This window comes from Dryobates pubescens, chromosome Z (genome assembly GCF_014839835.1).
Source record: "Dryobates pubescens isolate bDryPub1 chromosome Z, bDryPub1.pri, whole genome shotgun sequence".
In the NCBI taxonomy this organism is placed as follows: domain Eukaryota; kingdom Metazoa; phylum Chordata; class Aves; order Piciformes; family Picidae; genus Dryobates; species Dryobates pubescens.
The window spans coordinates 88,567,504-88,586,454 of record NC_071657.1 but is presented as its reverse complement, the minus strand read 5'-3'; the positions used below and the strand labels follow the sequence as shown (position 1 = coordinate 88,586,454).

The window sequence follows — 18,951 nt, the reverse complement described above, 5'->3', positions numbered from 1 at the left end:
GCTTGTGGCTTGGACAGCAGCACTCTGTGCTGGGTTAGGAACTGGCTGGCGGGCCAAGCCCAGAGAGTGGTGGTGAACGGTGCCACATCCAGCTGGCAGCCAGTCACTAGTGGTGTGCCCCAGGGATCAGTGCTGGGCTCCATGCTGTATAACATCTTTATTGATGATCTGGATGAGGGCATTGAGTCCATCATGAGTACATTTGTGGAAGGCACCAAGGTGGGGGCAGGAGCTGATCTGCTGGAGGGTAGAGAGGCTTTGCAGAGGGACCTCGACAGATGGGCAGAATCCAATGGTATGTGATTTAACACATCCACTGTGTCCCTCAGTTTAGGAAGGATGTTGTCTTGCTGGAACGAGTCCAGAGAAGAGCAACAAAGTTGGTGAGGGGTTTGGAACACAAGCCCTATGAGAAAAGACTGAGGGAGCTGGGGTTGCTTAGCCTGGAGAAGAGGAGGCTCAGGGGAGACCTTGTTGCTTTCTACAGCTATTTCTGGGGAGTTTGTAGGCAGGCAGAAGTTGGTGCCTTCTGCTGGACAATCAGCCCCAGAACAAGAGGACCCAGTCTCAAACTGCACCAGAGGAGGTTTAGGCTGGAGGTTAGGAAGAATTTCTACACAGAGAGAGTGATTGCCCATTGGAATGGGCTGCCCAGGGAGGTAGTGGAATCACCATCACTGGAGGTGTTTAGGAGGAGACTTGATGGGGTGCTTGGTGCCATGGGTTAGTTGATTAGGTGGTGTTGGGTAATATGTTGGACACGATGACCTCGAAGGTCTCCTCCAACCTGGTCTGGTCTGGTCTATTCTATTCTATTCTATTCTATTCTATTCTATTCTATTCTATTCTATTCTATTCTATTCTATTCTATTCTATTCTATTCTATTCTATGCTATTCTATTCTATTCTAATGTTCCCTTAAACAGTTTAAAGCAGAATCAAAATATTCATGTATGGTTCAGTCCCCATTTACTTTATTTTGCATGTCTAATGTCTGGCAGCCTACATACACTACTAGATTATATACCCATCAGCCTGTTTTTTGTGCCAGCCTGTATGGACTGGCATCTAGCTGGGGCAGGATACAGGCCTTGAAACACTATTTTGATACAGAGGTGAAGACAGATGTTGAGGTGTAGAGGTATAGTTTAGTACCTCCAGTTACCTAAAATGAGTGCTGGTAAATAGTATGGCTGTGATGGTGCAGTGTTTTTACAGAGCCAAGTAGCCTAGCTGGAAAAACTGGTTCTACCAGTTTTAATGGAAAATTAAGTTAAACATGCTGAATTGTGCTTTGCAGGAAATGGGCTTTGGCCTCCTACCTCATAGCAGAGCTTACGAACCTGTAACCTACAGTGGATAAAAAAAGGTCTTGCCTTTGTTGCTGTATTTCCATCAATTTGTGCTAAGGAGTCCAGGAATGGATGTGATACTGCAAGTGGGGTGTCACCACAGCAGAGTGGTAGAATTGCCTTCTTCAACCTACTGGCCACCCTTGTTTCAGTGCAGCCCAGGTTATAGCCTGCATTCTGTCACGAGTGCACGTTGTTGGTTTGTGTTTGTGTACACCTCTACCCCCAAGTCCTTTTCCACAGGCCTGCTCTCATTCACATTATCCCCAAGCCCGTATTTATACTAAGGATTATCAATACCAGGTGCAGGACCTTGTGTTTGGCCTTGTTGAATGTCATGAAGGTCACACAATTTCTCTTCTCTAGCTTGTCAAAGCCACTCTGGATGGCATTCTGTCTGTTAAGCATGTCAGCTGTACCTCTCAGCTTGGTGTTGGCTGCAAGCTTGCTGAGAGTGCACTTGATCCCACTGTCTGTGTCAGTAATAATGATATTTTAACAGCACTGGTCCCAGTGCAGACCCCTGATGACACTGCTTGTCATCAATTTCCATCTGGACTATGTGCTATTGACCCTCTGGATCTGACCAGACAACCGACCAACTCCTTATGCACTGAACAGTTCACTCATCAAATTCCTTTCTCTTCAATTTAGAGAGAAGGATACTGGGGAGAGTTGTGAGGGGTGGCATGTCAAAAGCTTTGTGGAACTCCAGATAGATGAGGCCCAAATTCTGTTGGGGAGGCTACTGTTGAGATAGTTTGATCATATTAAATACATTTGAGATACTTTCTGCTCTTGATTGTAAAGTTTCTGCATTCTTCAAAGATATCCCTCTTGGCTAGCATAAATTGGTAGCAGAACTTTGACTTCCTGACTTGACTTTTGTGATATTCCTGACAAGAATGGTTCAGATTACCAATTTCAAAAGTAAAGACCAGCTTGGAAGCTTCATGCAGCAGGTGCAAGTCAAGAAATTATATGCAAAGTGGAGTAAGAGTCTTTGAGGAGTGATTTGCTACAAGGAATACCTGTAACCACAACCCACTTTTACTTGTGGAATATTTGTTAATCTCTTATTTCATATGCCTAGATGACCCTTTATGCAGAGCTCACTTGCAAAGATACAACTCTCTGCTGTGAGGTGTCTCAAGGCTGAACTGTAAGAAACACTACTGTAGAGAAACTGATGGCCAATATATAGTAACTTCTTACAAGAGCTGTCTTGCTGTGGCACATTTTCTAACATAATTTGACCATAATTTTGATTACTATTTTTTACATATGAGGCCAGTCATGGAAGCAGCATTCTGATACAATCTGAAATTTTATGTTTCCTAGTACCTGTATAAAGCTTGAATTAGAACTTGCAAGTGATAGCACAGTGTGCATGCAGTTTTGGCAAAGATGTAGATTTTTGCACCTACTGGTGGTTTTGAGTACACAAAAAATTCAGGAAAGCACAGCATACAGAAATTTCATGTAATCACTCACTCACTTAAGCACATACTTCGTATGGAGCAGTTTACTAATTTTATCCTCTGATAAACATCTTTTCTGCAGATCTGGTGTTGGTCTTGCCATAATGGTGCTGCTCTTCTCAAAATGTCTGCATTTCCCAAAGAACAGGATGACAGCACTTCACAAATGCAAAAAGCCTTCTTGGATGGGTCAGTAATAGCTATTCTGTCCACAACACTTTGCTTGGTATGGACCTTGCTTCTCTTTTTCCATATATGCTATATCTTTAAGCTTGCACATGTCAGGAAACAAGTTCTAGATCTAAAAGTGGTTTTCTGTAGTGGAATGGGGTTAAGTCCATGGCTTAAACAGCATTGATCAGTGGTGCAGGGCTCTAACATTACTAAAGGCTTATTTGTGAAAATACATCCATGTAAGATAACACACCACAGTTTGCACAGAGATTTGTTAGGTAAAGCAGCTCCAAAGTCTCTTAAGTTTGAAGTAAACTATTATTAGCAATGGACTCAATCATGTTAGTGAGAGAAATCTAGACTCCATCTCTAAATATGGATTTGCAAGCTGAATATTCTGAATTCTGTCATCTGAGAACTAGATTTGTGTTTTACATAAAATTAAGGTGACTGAGACAATCTTTCTGTTCACTGCTGCCACTTTCAGATGTGATGGCAGCCACCATTTTGTTTCAGCTGAGGTAGTGAGCCGAATTAGCTCAGCAGTGTGAAAAATGCCAAAGTTAACCTAAAAGGAAGAGCACAGTGGCCTGGCTGAGAGTTACAGCAATGACTGACTTATTGTTCTTTTTTTTCTAGCCTTTTTAACGTGTTGGGTGACCTGGAGAGAACTTCTCTCTTAGTAGCAAGATATTAGATCAGTCTAGTACGTACAGTTTGTACTGCTTTGCTGCAAGCTCTTTTTTGCTCATAGGTGGAGAACCTGTTAATAATACAGAACTAACAGAAAATATCTTGATGAGGCTCTTAAAACCTTTTTTGTATATAAAATTAATTGTACCTGCATGGGAACAGCTTTTGACTCTTCCTGCCGATTCTGTAATGCTTCTCCCCTGAAATGAGGAAGTTTACATAACTTACAATTCTTCTTAATACTATTTCATAATGTGAAAGTAAAACTAACAGTGAACAGTAACAAGGAATCAGGTGATATTTTGATGTCTTGTCTGGGGCAAGCTGATCTTGGTGCAGTATTGGTGATTTTCTTTGCAGTACTGGTGATTAACCACTTATACTGAACAAATGTATTTACAGATTGCCTGTAAGGGTGTGTTAATGTGCCATTGTAATAGTCTGAACTCAAACACACAGCAGATGTCTACAATTAAGATCTTTTACTGAAAAAGCTGTTCATAGCCAGGTCTTCTAGCATTGACTAGATTGTTTACTTGAAATGGGAAGACATATTGTAATTGAGAAACTATTGTTTTCCCTTAGCTAGCAGGTCTATTAACCTGCATTTCTGATGTGAACGCCAGTAGTTCTGTCTTTTTAAAGCAAGCTTATGTGCTGCAACGTGCAGGAAACAAAGCACTCTGTCCTGTCTGGACAACTGCCTGCAGTGTTTCACTTTTGAACTAGCTGGAGCACATTTTCCCTGATCTTGACAATAAATGCCAGCATGACAACAGAGGTACTTACTAAACTGTTCATCAGAACTCCTAAGCCTGAATGAGAGGACATTCTGGTTCCAAACCAAATCTTCATCTGGCCTGGTATTTTTTTTCCTTTTCTTCTAGAGAAAAAATAGTACATATGTAGACAAGACAGTATACTGTCAGAGGGCAGATTTTCCTCTTTCTTTTACCTGTGTTTCATTAGCAGACTCAGCAGTTAAAGTATCAAGATGTAATCTGGTAAAAGTCAGGAAAAATTCTATGTGCTTGCTGGGAGGTTTGGGTGCTTCTATCCATCTCTTCTTTCTGGATTCACCTCTAAGTAGCTCACTAGTAATCTTGTTGTCAAGTGAAAACAAAATTAAAGAAACAACAATAAACCTCAAGTAATACTTGTAAGGTAACTGTGAAAGTGCATGAATGTAATTTTACCCAGCAGTTAAGAGCAGCAAAAGTTGTGATAAGCTTGTATGCAAGTTTCCAGCCCATATTTAAAATGCATGGAAGCCATTAGCTTTCTAGGGTCTTTTGGTATTACAGCTGTTTCCCAAACCATGCCTCTTAACTGTCTTCAGTGATAATACCTGGTGCATTATTTGACTTGAGAAGCAGAAGGCTTTAATCTCATACTGATTTGATTTAGAATCTATAAGACAATTAGCAAACCTCCTTATGAACTCCTGAAGACAGAGGACTTGTCAAGCAGCCTTCCATCTTTGCAAGATATCCAAACTGCATATACAAGATTTAAACAGCTGTTTTTGACAGGTAAGTTAAACTTTTTAAAGTAGAAGTTCACCTTTATAATAACTTAGGTGCCAAGCGTAACAATGCTGTCTCACAAATGTAGTCCTTGTCTTAATAGGTGTTTTGCTTCTAGCAATGGTTAAAAAGAGACTTTAAAATATGCAGCCAAAGAGTGTTTATGACTGGTATGTTAACAGACTTTTGTAGTTCTTAGGCCTACTACCTCTTTCTAAGTAGTCACAGTTTAAGGAGTGACTATGGAGTGTAAGTATTAGTAGGAATATACTGGCTGTGTTGAAATTTATTGGAGAGATTTTTCAATCTTCTGTGGTCCATTGAAATTCAGTATTAAATATTAACCCTTTAAGCCTTTGTGCTATATCATGAGTTGAATCTAAATGCAAATTAATTTCTTCCTTAACTTTTGTTACAAACTAGCCATGTCTGAAAACACTTGAGATTGTTTAAAGTTGTGTCACTCTACGGTAAATAGTAAGTCTACCTGAAAAGAGTAGAAGGGAGCCACATGAAAGTATAATCCAGACTTTCACACTTTTTCCTGGACTCTGTTTTGCTGGCACAAAACACTGCTTTGACATTATCTCTTGGCATGAAAAGCTTCACACCACCTTGCATCTGTGCAGTGTTCCACTGAACCATTTTGGGCAGTGGCTCTTCTAGAAGATAGTGAGGGTAAATGTTGCAATAACCTCTGTCTAGTGACATGCTGAACACTGGGCAGTTCCCATGTAACTGTGAACGTTGGACATAACTGCGCTGGTCGTCACAGAGAAACTGTGTATTTTAAGTTAATAATGTTAATCAGAGAAGATTAGAGAAAACTACATCTAATGTGAACAAAACTGGCTTGGGAGCTTTGGGAGCTTTGAATTGCACATTGGAATGGGCTGCCTGGGGAGGTGGTGGAGTCGCCATCACTGGAGGTTTTTAGGAGAAGACTTGACGGGGTGCTTGGTGCCGTGGGTTAGTTGCTTGGGCGGTGTTGGATTGGTTGATGGGTTGGACGCGATGATCTTGAAGGTCTCTTCCAACCTGGTTTATGCTATGTATATGTTCTATGTATAAGATACATTCTGATACTTTTTGGGGGAACTAGTTTCTATGGTCAGATGAACTGAACCAGGAAAAGACATTTTATGTTGTTACTAATGTACAATGAGCAGAATAAGCATCATGAGCAGGCATGGAAGGCAAACAGCTGCAGGAATAAAACAGATGTGTCTGCGCACTTAAGAATCTGCTGCAAGCAGCAGAAAACAAGACTGAAATGAGTATTTGTTGGAATTAAACATTGGAAGCATATGGAGAAACCTTGGGAGGAGATAAGTTGCAGAAAAATGTAGAACTGAAGCTACTCAGGGGAGGACAGAGGAGCAAATTATGATGTTTCTCAGTTTGTTTTGTTTGTTTATCAGTAGTAGAACTGTTATGTATCTTAGAGGTATCGTCAATGTTTGTCTGGTCCAGTTTTAATTAACTGTATATAGCTTATGAGGGCTTTCTAGCTGCTGCATACTGCCTTTGATAGAACTAAAAGCAGTAGAGATTTAGATTCTGTTTTAAAAAGCTACAAAAATCCTAGCAAAATTCATAAGTTTAATGACTTTGTGGCTTCCCTCTGTGTCTTAGATGTGTTTCTTCAGTTGCAGTGAAAACTGGTTTTAAAATCTTTCAGGCAGTCTTAACATTACATAAATATGTGTAACCTAAACTCTATTCCTATTTTCTGGCTCTAATGGTCATGCCTTTCAAAAGCCACTCTAGTTATGTAAAGCTTTATGTGGAACATGCTCTGGAGTCAAGGCAGCTGGAACTTGGAAGAATCATCATCTTCAATTAAACTTATTTTCCATTTTTGTCAACAGATTTATTACTTAGCTTAGTTGCTACGAACCTACAGCATGCTTTTTCTACAAGCCTATAGTGCTATAAAATTTTAATGGTGTCTGTAGGACTATTTCACTTCTTGATTCAGTTAGAGGGTGTTGACTTGAACAGCGATTAGGATTTACTGACTCCTTAGTATTGGTTGTTTTATAACCATTCATAACTGAAGAGTAATACAATGGATAGCTGTTAATTGTCACGACATGCATACTACATACATGTGAACAAACCAATTTTTGAATTTTTTTGGTTTTTTTTTCAGATAACAGTACAGACTTCTGGGCGACTGATGTGAAATGGTTTTCATTACTGGAGAGTACTAACTGGCTAGAGATAATCAGGTTTGGTACAGCTCTTAACTTTTTGGGTTTCAACTTGTTGCTAAATGTTTGTAGTGGGTTTTCTAGCTAGTTTCTTGAAATGTGACATTTGACACCTCCAGTAAGTAGCAAGGAAAACTCAGACAGCTTTATTGTCCCACTTGCATATTCACTTGTATTTCAACACTTGTATTTTGGCAACTTGAGACTGTGCTGTAAAAACACTGGCTTGTGTTCAGTCTCCCTCATTAAAGGACGTGAGAAGCAGCAGATCATTCCAACTAGAACTCTTCCAGCAAACCTATTAAAACTATTGATTCAATAATTTCCCTCCTGCACTTAGTCACCTTCTTCACAAACTGAAGAGTCCTATTTGTTTGTTGCATGAAACTTTAATTCCGTATCTCTGAGTAGTCCTGTTATTCTTCTCTGTAGTCTCTACTTCTGTGATATCCATTAGATGGGATGAACTACAGTATTAGAGATATTATCCCACCACAGATTTATAAATTACACTTGTTCTCAGTTTTGTCTCCTTTCTCTCCTGCTTGTTCCTCAAGTTGCTTTGTTTTGTTTTGTTTTTTTCTTTCTTCTCTCAGCAGTCCACAGTGAGTAAATGTCAGAATGGTGTGGGCCAGCTTAAGTGGAATGCTGAGGAGTTTTGGTTTTAGTGTTACTTCATGCTAGCTCTATTGTTTGCCAGTTTATTCTGTGGTCAGCTTGTCACCATGAAGGACTTCTGCAGTCAGCTTCAGTTCTTTCTAGTCTTAACAATCAAGAACTGAAATATATGTTGAATGGCAGGTTCTAGCGGAGATTATATGTTGAGAAATGCATTGATATAAGCAATATCACAAGCACTTTAAAGTGAATGCCATCCTTTTGTTGTTTTGAGACTGGTTATTTCCATACATGCTTCCTGGATCAGTCTGTTCTTAGCTCTTTCAGTTAATTGAAATGCCATCTCAGCTATTGCAAATGCAAGAACAATGGATCTGACAACTCCATGCTGAGGAAATAAACTCTCAGCTTCTATTAGTGATCTAAGCAGTTGCAAGAATCATAATTTGCATGCCAGCTTTTGCTGAAAATAACCAGCTAACCAGAGGTCTGGAAACCAGCAGCATTACATCTGGTTTTATGTGATCTCTAATTCCACTAAGTTTTCCTTGTACAATGATAACGTCTGAATAAATTTTGTCTGCATGTTTACAAGGTCTGATTGCTGATTCTTCCCTCTCCCACTTATAAACGGATTATGTCTCAAGCTGTACCAGGGAAGGTTTAGGCTGGATGTTAGGAAGTTTTTCACAGAAAGAGTGGTTGGCTATTGGAATGTGCTGCCCAGGGAGGTGGTGGAGTCACCATCCCTGGAGGTGTTTAGGAAGAGACTGGATGGGGTGCTTGGTGCCATGGTTTAGTTGATTAGATAGTGTTGGATGATAGGTTGGACTCGATCGCAAAAGTCTTTTCCAACCTGATTTATTCTATTCTATGGGAAAAATGTGGTATGTAGTAGATTAACACATAAGTCTGCTGATGTTGACACTTTCTGAGATAAACATGTGAGTCTTAGCAATTGTAATACTTTAGTGTGCGTGATGGCTGCTATTGTTTGAGGATAAAGTATTGTGTTGCAAGTGTACAAAGAAAAACAACTGGAAATGCATGACGGTGACCAAATACAGCTATGTCTTGAATGTTTGCTGTTCAGGCTAAACAGTTCTTAATTTATGCAGCTTGAGCATGATTTTGTTGTTCTGAAGGACCAGTCAAGTTTCAGTAGTATGCTATTCTAAGCCCTTTCAGGAGAAACCAATGTAAGAACCTTCACTGTAAAAATGGTATAAAAATGGTCTCTTATGTTCTTGTGTACCACAACAGGCGAGTCTTGAAGAAAGCAGTAGAAGTTGCTGAGTGTCTGGAAAGACAGCATACAAATGTTCTCCTTATAGGTAAGGATTTAGTGTATATCTTAAATATCTTTTGAACTTTCTAGGTGTAGTTTATGTTGTAAGTTTGCAATTATGCTAAAGGCTAGTGGATTTCATAGAGTACTCAAAATACCACACACCTAAAACTCTTTACATTCCTGGAAATGCTTCCTGTAGTTTAAAAAAAGAAAAGGAATTAAACACACACAAAAACAACAACAAACAAAAACCCCAAGTCAAAACAAAAAAAAAAGTCAACAAACCAACCAAATAAAAAAAACCCTACAAAACAAAAAAACCCCACCATTCAACACATAGCATAATTCTAGGCTAAGAGGAATACTATATGAATTAGGAAGCTGCTGATTTGCAGGAGAATAGTGCTACCTCTGGTTTATGCTTTCTTGTTTTGTAACTTGAAAGTTCTCACAGACCTGTTGCTGTACTTCAAGGTGATAGGGTGCACACCTACACAAAGCACACAGAGCATAAAACTTTCTAAAAGGACATTTTTATGGTCTAGATACACAATGGAAGCTGTGTGTTCTCTTTATTTAAAACACATGGGAAAGTATGCTTATTGTGTCCATTTTGAGCAGTATGTTTTCCTAGTTTGAGCAACCACATGGAAAACCAGACTCAGTGGTAACCATTAAGCTACTTTTGGAGTAGTAATTTGCCTGTTTTCTTTTTTTTCCCACACATTACTATTTGAGAGATGTTTCTAGAAGGCATCTGAAGGGTGAAGAAAGCACGTTGCATGAAAAGGCAATTTCACACCGTGCAGATAGGTGGGGTAAGGGCAGATTAGCTGGCTTGTTAGCATAAGGCAGGAGAAGGCAGTGTGTGCGTTGTAGGAGCCAGAAGGACAAAGACATCAAAGTTATTGTAGTAAAAAGTTGGCTTTTGCAGGCTTGGTTGTAAAAATATGTGTACAGGAACCCTTACATATTTACTGAAGGGACGTATTAGAAATACAGATTCATTTCCCTGATGGCATAACACTTGCAAGAAATTGTGTGCTTCTCTGCTCCTGAAATACAATTTGTTTGTGAAGCTAGCGATATTTTGCTTCCTTAACCTAAATTTCAGGAATGACTTGGTAGATAACGTGTTTTGTTCTCTTCTACAGAAGAGAGTGCTACTGATCTGTGCTGTGTAATCTCTAGCCTGGTCCAAGTGATGATGGATTCATACAGCAGAACAAAGTCCGGGTTTCAGAGCCTTATTCAGAAGGAATGGGTAATTGGAGGACATGGTTTTTTGGATCGTTGTAACCACTTACATAAAAGTGACAAAGAAGAGGTATTACTGATTTTTAATTATTTTTTTTTCCTCCTTCCATACCATTTTAAAGTGCACTCAGGTTAAGGAGGGATTTAGATGTCAATGCAGAAGTTCCAGGATTTTTAATTTTCAGTTTTGAGGGGCTGATACGTTGTACACTGTTACTATTTTTGCTGTTTAGAGTTCAGCAATGTCTTTTCAACCAAGAAAGCAAATGTGAAATTTCCCATTCTGTCTTGGAGACTTGAAAGACACGTATCTTACGTCCTTTAAAACTGCACTAAACGGTAGTGGTGTCTACAGAAAGAACTCAAATGAGCTGCCTATTCTTGTTGCAGCTAGAGTTTAACTTAACTGTCATGCTAAAAGTTGCAGTCTCACCTGTCCATTTTTGTTTCTGTTTTGGGAATAGATCAGATTGCTACACAGAATAGAAATCATAAGTATAAGCTGACCAATTCTGATTAAAAATTGCTGTAAACTAGCTTTTCTTTGCCAGCTTTAAAAGGCTGCATAACATCACTTTCATAGTAAGTTAACACTTGCAAATTCATGTTGCAAAGCGTTCGTCTTATTTGTCAGCAATTGGCCGGGGTAGTTTCAGTAGTTCTCCAGAGTTATGCAGCAGTTGTGTAGTTAACCAGATTGCTTTCCTTTGGAGATTTGTATTTGGAGACACTAAAATACTATAAAATAAATAATCTGCACAGTGAAGTGTATTTTTTTCTGAAACCGACACAGTGTTTTCTTTTACTTAGGCTCCTGTTTTTCTGCTCCTGCTGAATTGTGTTTGGCAGTTGGTACAACAGTATCCTCCAGCATTTGAATTCACAGAAACTTACTTAACTGTCTTGTCAGACAGCCTCTATGTGCCTATTTTTAGCACTTTCTTCTTCAATTCACAACATCAAAAAGACATTAATACGGTAAGAGCTTGTTATTTTGCAGTGCAATATGTTGGATAACAAGTTTCACCAACAAGCAGGGAACACTCAGTATTTCCCTAGCAAGCATGTTTTTCCATGCTGAATTGAAAGGCGGCCCCTTGAAGGGTGATTGAACGCTATTTTGGGTATAAGGAGTCAAATTCAGGACTTGGGAATATATTACTTCTAATGTGTGGCTATAGGTTCATGTTTATTGCTTTTCAGTGAAGATAAAGCTTCTTAACCTAAGAGGAATATTCTGCAGAAGAGCAGGATATCTACTAAATTCTGTATATTCTGTCGTATTCCAAAATCAACAGTTTCTGAGTGTTGATCTATGCTTGGTTCACTCTTTCCTCTAGCTCAAGAAGCTGGAAGCAATGGGAGTATCCTCTGCAAGGCTGCACAGAGTCTGGAAAAATAAATAATTGAAGATTATGGTCTTGCATATAAATAAAGTGTTGATCATAAAAATTAATCTGGCAGCACTGCATAACTGCAGTTACTTTCTGAAGTCTGGGGAGGTTTGTTCTATAAGCCCAAAATGCCTCCTCTGTTTGAAGAATCGAAGTGCCAACTTTCTCCTGCCAATTTTTCAAAGTTTATTTTTTTTGTTCTTCAGGATGTATAATCTTATTTTCAACTGTGAAAGGCATTCTTGGCGCTAATTGCACTGTTGAAATGAAACAGTCTGAAGTTACAGAGAACAGTATATAGGCAGCCTTTGTGCCTGTATTCAATTGCATCTCATAATGCTGTTCAGCTACTGAACACATAAAACTTATGAGAGTCGTTGCAACTTGGTGGCCTCTTCTGTGAAAAGCCAGTTTCTTAATTTCACCTTGACTTGATCACAATTCCTTTCTAGCAGTATTAATTGTAATGAGTTTGTTTTGGCAGAGTGGTGAAAGCCTCAAGATACAAAGCGGTCCTTTCAGATTTCTTACTGTGTGGGACTGGTCTGTGCAGTTTGACCCCAAGGCCCAGGCTTTTCTGAACAACCCTCTTTATGCAGAGAAGCCAAAACCAGATAAAAGTCAACGGAAAACTGCACGATTCAAAGTAAGATATGTGCCGCTTTTCTAATGACAAAAATGTATTGCTCTACTTGCATTTCAAATGTACTCACAGTGGAAGTATCGGTGCAGAGTTTTTTAGCTGACAAAGTACATGTACACTTCAGACATACCTGAATATTAAGAATATAGTTTGCACCTACCTCAGTTACAAATTGCTGTAAACCAGTTACCACGATCTTAGGGTTTTTTCCTTCGTACTTTTGTGCAAGCATAGAGAGAACTCAGGAGGCTTAATATTCAGGTGATTTGCACAAACACATTTGAAGTGCCTTTATTTTGTTGTTCCATAGCAGGTTTATAATTGCCTCTCTGACTTTGAGTGTAATTGGACTGCGTGGGTGTACTCAGAGGGGGACCAACAACAACAGAAACTGCCTAGGTTATGGAGGATCAAGGGGTGGACGACCTCATTACTGGAAAGTAGCGCAAATTCAGTAATATTTCGTTTGGATTTGGGTTTGACTGTAATATGCTTGTTGGTTAAATTCTGCTCTGTGCAAAGCACTCTTGAGTGAGACACTATCAGCGTGATCTACAGCATTAATCAGAGAACTCTTTACACAGTAGGATGCAATGAGGAACCGCTGAATAAAAGCTTCTATATCAAGTGCTCTTTGGTTTGTGTGGCTAACTTGAGCTAAACACAGAAGTTTGTAATACTTGATTGTACACAAAGAATTCTCCTTTTTCAAAGAAAAATACTTTATTCAGTGTTACTTCATTGCTATAGTTACAGTGCAGAGAATATATCTGGGAATACCAAGAGTATGATGTGTGAAGCGTTTAGTGTATTGGCCATGAAAGAGTAGCAGTTGTAGACTCTGTAGGAAAGCAGTAACTGTATTTAAGGGTTTTTTACAAGTATTTTCTGGATGAGAGTTATGTTTTTCTTTCTCTTAAGGTGTTTTCTGTAGTCCCATCAATATTTCATCATATTTTTCTTTCCTTTTCTCTTAAAGCATCAACGGCAGCTTTCTTTGCCATTGACACAAACAAAGTCTTCCACAAAGAGAGGATTTTTCAGGGAGGAAACAGATTATTTAATCAAAAACATTCTTGGTAAAAGAATTGGCAAGTTCATAAATTCTTCGGATGAACCTCCTAATAGCTTCAGGGAGTTTTATGATAGCTGGCATAGCAAACCTGTTGACTACCACGGCCTTCTGTTACCTCGCATTGATGGCCCTGAAATCAAAGTCTGGGCACAACGGTATTTACGATGGATTCCTGAAGCCCAGCTTCCTGGTGGTGGTACAATAGCTACAACTGCCAAGATTTTGGAGTTGATGGAGGAAGTGCAAAGCCTGCAGGTAAAAATGGATGAAGAACATAGTCAAGGTACTTTTGGAGACGTACATTCTGTTCCTATGCTGAGAAATTCTGCCCGTTTGTCCTCCTTGTTTCCATTTGCTTTACTTCAGAGACAATCTGTCAAACCAGCTTTACCAACTAGTACCTGGAAAGACCTGGAAGATGAAGATGACTTGGTCAAGAGGGATGATGAATTTGTTGATCTAGGTGGTGAAATGTTATAAAGTGTATAGAAGTTTCAAGTATGAATTGTACGTGGTTAAGCTCTGAGTTTTAAATTTTATGCTATATCACCATATAAGGAACTCACTGAAGCATCTGCAGCCTGTTTAATAGGTTTGTGGGCCAAAAAAAGCTGGTTGGAAAGAACTAATTGCCATGAAATTACTAAGCATATTTTGAACTTCAATTTCACTCTAACAGTATTGTAGAAAAACATTTTTAGCATAGGTGTAATAAAAGCAGTAGTCTAGGCCGGAGCAGCCATATGGCCATATTGTTTCAAACCAGAAAATAAAACCAGCCACGGATAACAACCCACAACAAACCCCCATTATGTTCTTATGTAAAGGTGGAGTACTAAAACACGGCAGCAGTCACTCTCAACACAAAACCTCTTTCCCTTGTGCTAAAAGTACTAGGGCTGGCAGCGCTGTGGCTAGGGACATAATACATGCGCTGCCTCCTCATGTAAAACAAACAGGGAAAGATGCAACTACATGTGCATTCACAAATAAGCTTTTTACATCCGAGGAATAAACTTGGGGATACCAGAGGTTTTCTGTCTACTGTGGCATCAACTGAAGTATGCTTGTCAAACTCCTTTCTTCTAACAGTGTTCATCTTTGGCTTGTAGCACTTCACCCTGTGAGATATTATCATAGTTTGGCTGCTCTAAGTCTGTGCATGCACTTAGCTTACTGATCAGATGCAAGCGCTTAACTACACATTTCAGGTCTTACTGTGTGGCTGCTGTGCTTTATGCCTTTGCTGCCTTGGAATAGTAAATCCCAAATGTTTGCTTTTCATTGTAAGAGCTGGCTTGACTGTGGTATTCTAATTTGCCATGAGTGTGTTTGGGGTTTTGGTTTTGTTGGTTTTTTTTTTTTAACCTTCATTTCAACAGAGTAAGACTTTCATTTTGACTTCCCCATTTATGCCAGTTGCCTTTGAGGCTTTCTGTAGCTTGCACTGAGACCCTCTATCTAGAAGGAAAGACTCGTATTCTGTCATCCTACAGTGAAGCTGGATTTGCCATCTGTTGCCACTTGTCATGAGTTGGTGGTACAGCTCATGAATGTGGTGTTCATACCATATGAACACTTACATCCTGTTGCTGGATGTTACAATAGTACCTCTGAAAAAAGCCATAAAGAAATGCCTGTTGACTTTGATCTACTGTGTGTATGTTTATATATAAAGTATTTTTACTGCAAATAATTGTCCTTTGTAAAGCTAGATATTATTTGACTGTCAAATCTATTTTGAACCTTTACATTTTAGAATACCCCAAGAATGCATGCAAAGCAAGATCAGTTACACTGAGAGGGTGAACATTGAATGTTTTCTCTATTTTCATACCATTTTAGACATCTATGCTGGAAAACGTACCTGGTGGAGAAACTGTTGAGTGGAATCAGCTCAGTGTAATCGGGGATATTAAACTGGGTTACTGGTTAATCACACTGAGCTGTATTACTATGTATAGCAAGAAATTTATTATCAGCCCTCTAAAGATAAGTTTTAATATGTTAAAATAAATTTATTAATGGGAAGAGTGGGAGAGCTTAATGCAACTATGCCAAACTGAAGCTTCCCGACAGCTGATTGCCTTAAGTCTTAGTAGTGAGAGGACAGTACTTGAGTCTGTAGCATTTTATTTAAGAATAACTAGTACTTACGCTTCATTCTGTGATACATATGATTTTACAGCTTGCACTTGCTAGAATGGGCTGTCCAGCACATGTCTTTCAGACTTTTTACTGTAGTTCAAGTGACTCATATGCAATAAGATTTCACATGCTGAATGAGAAATGCCTTTATGTGGTGAAGGAATCTGTCATTCTAGGGTCATTCAAATTCAAGGGTTTTTTTTAAACACTGCCATTAGAAAAAAAATGGATATTTCTATACTTTTAATCTGTTGTAATGTTTCAGTTATTACATATTTATATTAAAGAACAGATGTTGGAGATCTTTGTACATACATTATCAGAAGTTTATATAGAAAAGAAACATATGAGGAATTGAACATGCGAACACTTTTAATGTAGAGTAAATATAATTGTCACTGTTTTTCTGCACTGTGGGATTGAAAATGTACTTAGTATTTGTACTCCAGGCTTCTGTTTATACCTCTCAAGTTTCTACACTGAATGCGAGCTACAAGCTTTGCAGTTTCGTTTGGGTCTTTTGAGGGGGTTAGGGGTTTTGTTTGTTTTAATACTGTCATTTCTCTCTAGTAGGCTGTTCAGAGACCATCAATAAAATGTACTTTGGTATACTTGTCCTGAAATGAGAATGTGTTTAAGATCATGTTTTTCAAATGATGCTTTAAATGACAGCAGTCTTGGCAATCTGCAGTGACAAGGCTTTTTTAAATTTAACAGTTTGTGAAAGCTCTGATTGTAAAGGAAGCTGTGAAGTTTTGACCTGCTTATACTTAACAGAGATGTGCTGCCATTTCAGGGAAGTGGGATAGTGGGGTAGTAAGATGACTATAGAAAGATATTAAGGTGGCCTAGAAAGTCTGTTGAAGGTGAGGTTTTGAAGATTTATTAAACATTGTTTATTTTACTCTCAGCAGTATACTCTTCTCCCCCCATATCACGGGGGAGCATCATTCTTACAATACTAAACTAAGCAACTTCTTGAAACCACTACAGCAGGGTATTTCTCAAACCAAATGCATATTGGGAGCTTGGACTAGATGACCTTTAAAGGTCCTTTCCTACCCAAACCATTCTGTGATTATTAAGCATGGACTGGGGGATGGTTGTATATCCTGATTTTGGCTGCAATAACTTTCTTCTAGCAGCTGGTACAGTGCTGTGTTTTGGATTTAATGTGAGAATAATGCTGATGACACAGTGATGTTTTAGCTTTTGATAGCAGTGCTCATCCTAACTTAAAGATTTCTCAGTTTACCATGCTCTGCCTGCAAGCAGGTGCATAGGAAGCTGAGAGGAAGCAGGGCCAGGACAACTGGTCTGAACTATTCCATACCATAGGGCATCCACCTAGTGTATCAACTGGGGAGAGTTGGCTGGAACGGCCTGTTTATTTGCTTGGGCATCAGTCAGTGGATGGTAAGCAATAGCATTGTGCATCACTTGTCTTTTATTATTGTTTTATTTCTCTTCTGGTATTTTGTTATATTCCTTATCTTTCTAGCAAGATGCTTCTGCCCAGATAGAGAAGCTGGTTATAAAAGTATGTTGTGTAGATGCCCACATATCTGAGTTCAGTCACTAAAGAACATCAAAACAATCATCAGGTGGATCATGCTCCTAAGATTGAAGTAGCTTAGGTGGATTTGAGCTGGCAATGTAAGGGTGATTTGATTCATAGCTCAGTGGGCTCATGACATCCCAGGTCATCAAGGAGGGGATGCAGCATATAAATGGGCTTGATATCAAGAGGTTGATTTGACCATGACCACTGCCACAGGTTATCTGTTGTTGTGGTTTAAGGCCTGCACATGGGGTGGGCTGGAAAACTGACTCCCTGGGTCATAAGGTGGGCAGGAGCTGGAACCAGGGGGATGGGAAACCTGACCCCAGGGGAGGAGTCCCCAAGTCATGTTGATTCCACTCCCATTTCCTGTCTGCTCTCTGTATAAGGGGGAGCCACTGTTTGCCCCTCTCTCTTGGCTTCACCTCACTACTTTGCCTGAAAGCTGTTGACCAGGTGGCCCTGCCTGCCATGTGGTTGGCCTATTCCACCTGGTCAGACCTATCTCCAGAGAATCCATTGCCACCCACATTCTGTATATAACTTTCTATCTCTTACTCTTACCTCTGTAACCTTCCTTTCCCTTAAATACCTTTTACTTTTTTAACTTCCAAGTTGTGGTTTACCCTTTTCTTCTCCTGCTTAAGTTTTCCCTACAGGGGGAAGGGAAGAGAAGAGGGGAAGGGGGAAGCCAAATTCTGTCCCTTATGGGTTTTGAAACTCAAGATCCATGAATGTGAAATGTGCTGCATTCAAGAAAATGAAGTGGCTAACTTCTCTGTGGTAGGGAGGGTGACAGCTGAAATGTCTGTTGCCACACTACCACAAACTCAGAGGTAAGCACCATGCCCTTATGATGGTGGAGTCACAGAATCAATAAGGTTAGAAAAGACCTCAAGGATCATCAAGTCCAACCTATCACCCAAGACCTCATGATTACTAAAACATGGCACTAAGTGCCAGGTCCATTCCCCTCTTGAACACTTCCAGGTATGGTGACTCCACCACCTCCCTGGGAAGCCACCACTGGATGGCAGGAAAGATTTCATCACCTGGGCACTTCAGAACTGTTGTTTGCCTCTAATAAGGTGTTTGGACACCTTCAATAAAATTGCTTTGGCATGCTTGTGCTGAAATGAGAGTGTATGTCAGGGTCATATTTTGCAAATGACACTTTGTTCCAGACTTACCAAACTTTCTTCCCAAACTTTGCTTTCTTAAGCAAAAGGAATATAACCAACACTATCCTGGGCCTTGACAAGCTCATCTTGTAGCAAGTGTGACACCCCAGAAAGAAGAGAGTCAGGGAATTCTGCTAATTTCCAAAACAGCCTCATAAGCAGATTGCTGCTTGGGCGTCAGTTAGTGGATAGTGAGCATTTGCATTGTGCATCATTGGTCATCAGGGATTTTATACTTTTGTTGTTATATTCTTTCTCATTATTACCTTTTTTTTTTTCCCCTGTTATTTTAGCTGTTAAATGGTTCATATCTCCATCTATGAATTTTACTCTTTATTCTC

At 39.4% G+C, this 18,951-nt stretch overlaps 1 protein-coding gene across 1 annotated transcript in view; it reads left to right on the top strand.

Annotated features, from left to right (window-relative positions):
- MTMR12 (myotubularin related protein 12) overlaps positions 1–15,051 on the top strand; it is a 34,583-nt gene extending 19,532 nt beyond the window's left edge. Inside the window, exons 9-16 of the mRNA XM_054178516.1 lie at positions 2,916–3,022; positions 5,108–5,232; positions 7,382–7,460; positions 9,324–9,394; positions 10,506–10,678; positions 11,419–11,586; positions 12,487–12,648; positions 13,625–15,051. Coding sequence (XP_054034491.1) covers positions 2,916–3,022; positions 5,108–5,232; positions 7,382–7,460; positions 9,324–9,394; positions 10,506–10,678; positions 11,419–11,586; positions 12,487–12,648; positions 13,625–14,200 — 1,461 coding nt within the window. The 3' untranslated portion in view covers positions 14,201–15,051. The remainder of the gene's footprint in view (positions 1–2,915; positions 3,023–5,107; positions 5,233–7,381; positions 7,461–9,323; positions 9,395–10,505; positions 10,679–11,418; positions 11,587–12,486; positions 12,649–13,624) is intronic.
- Positions 15,052–18,951: the final 3,900 nt, after the last annotated feature.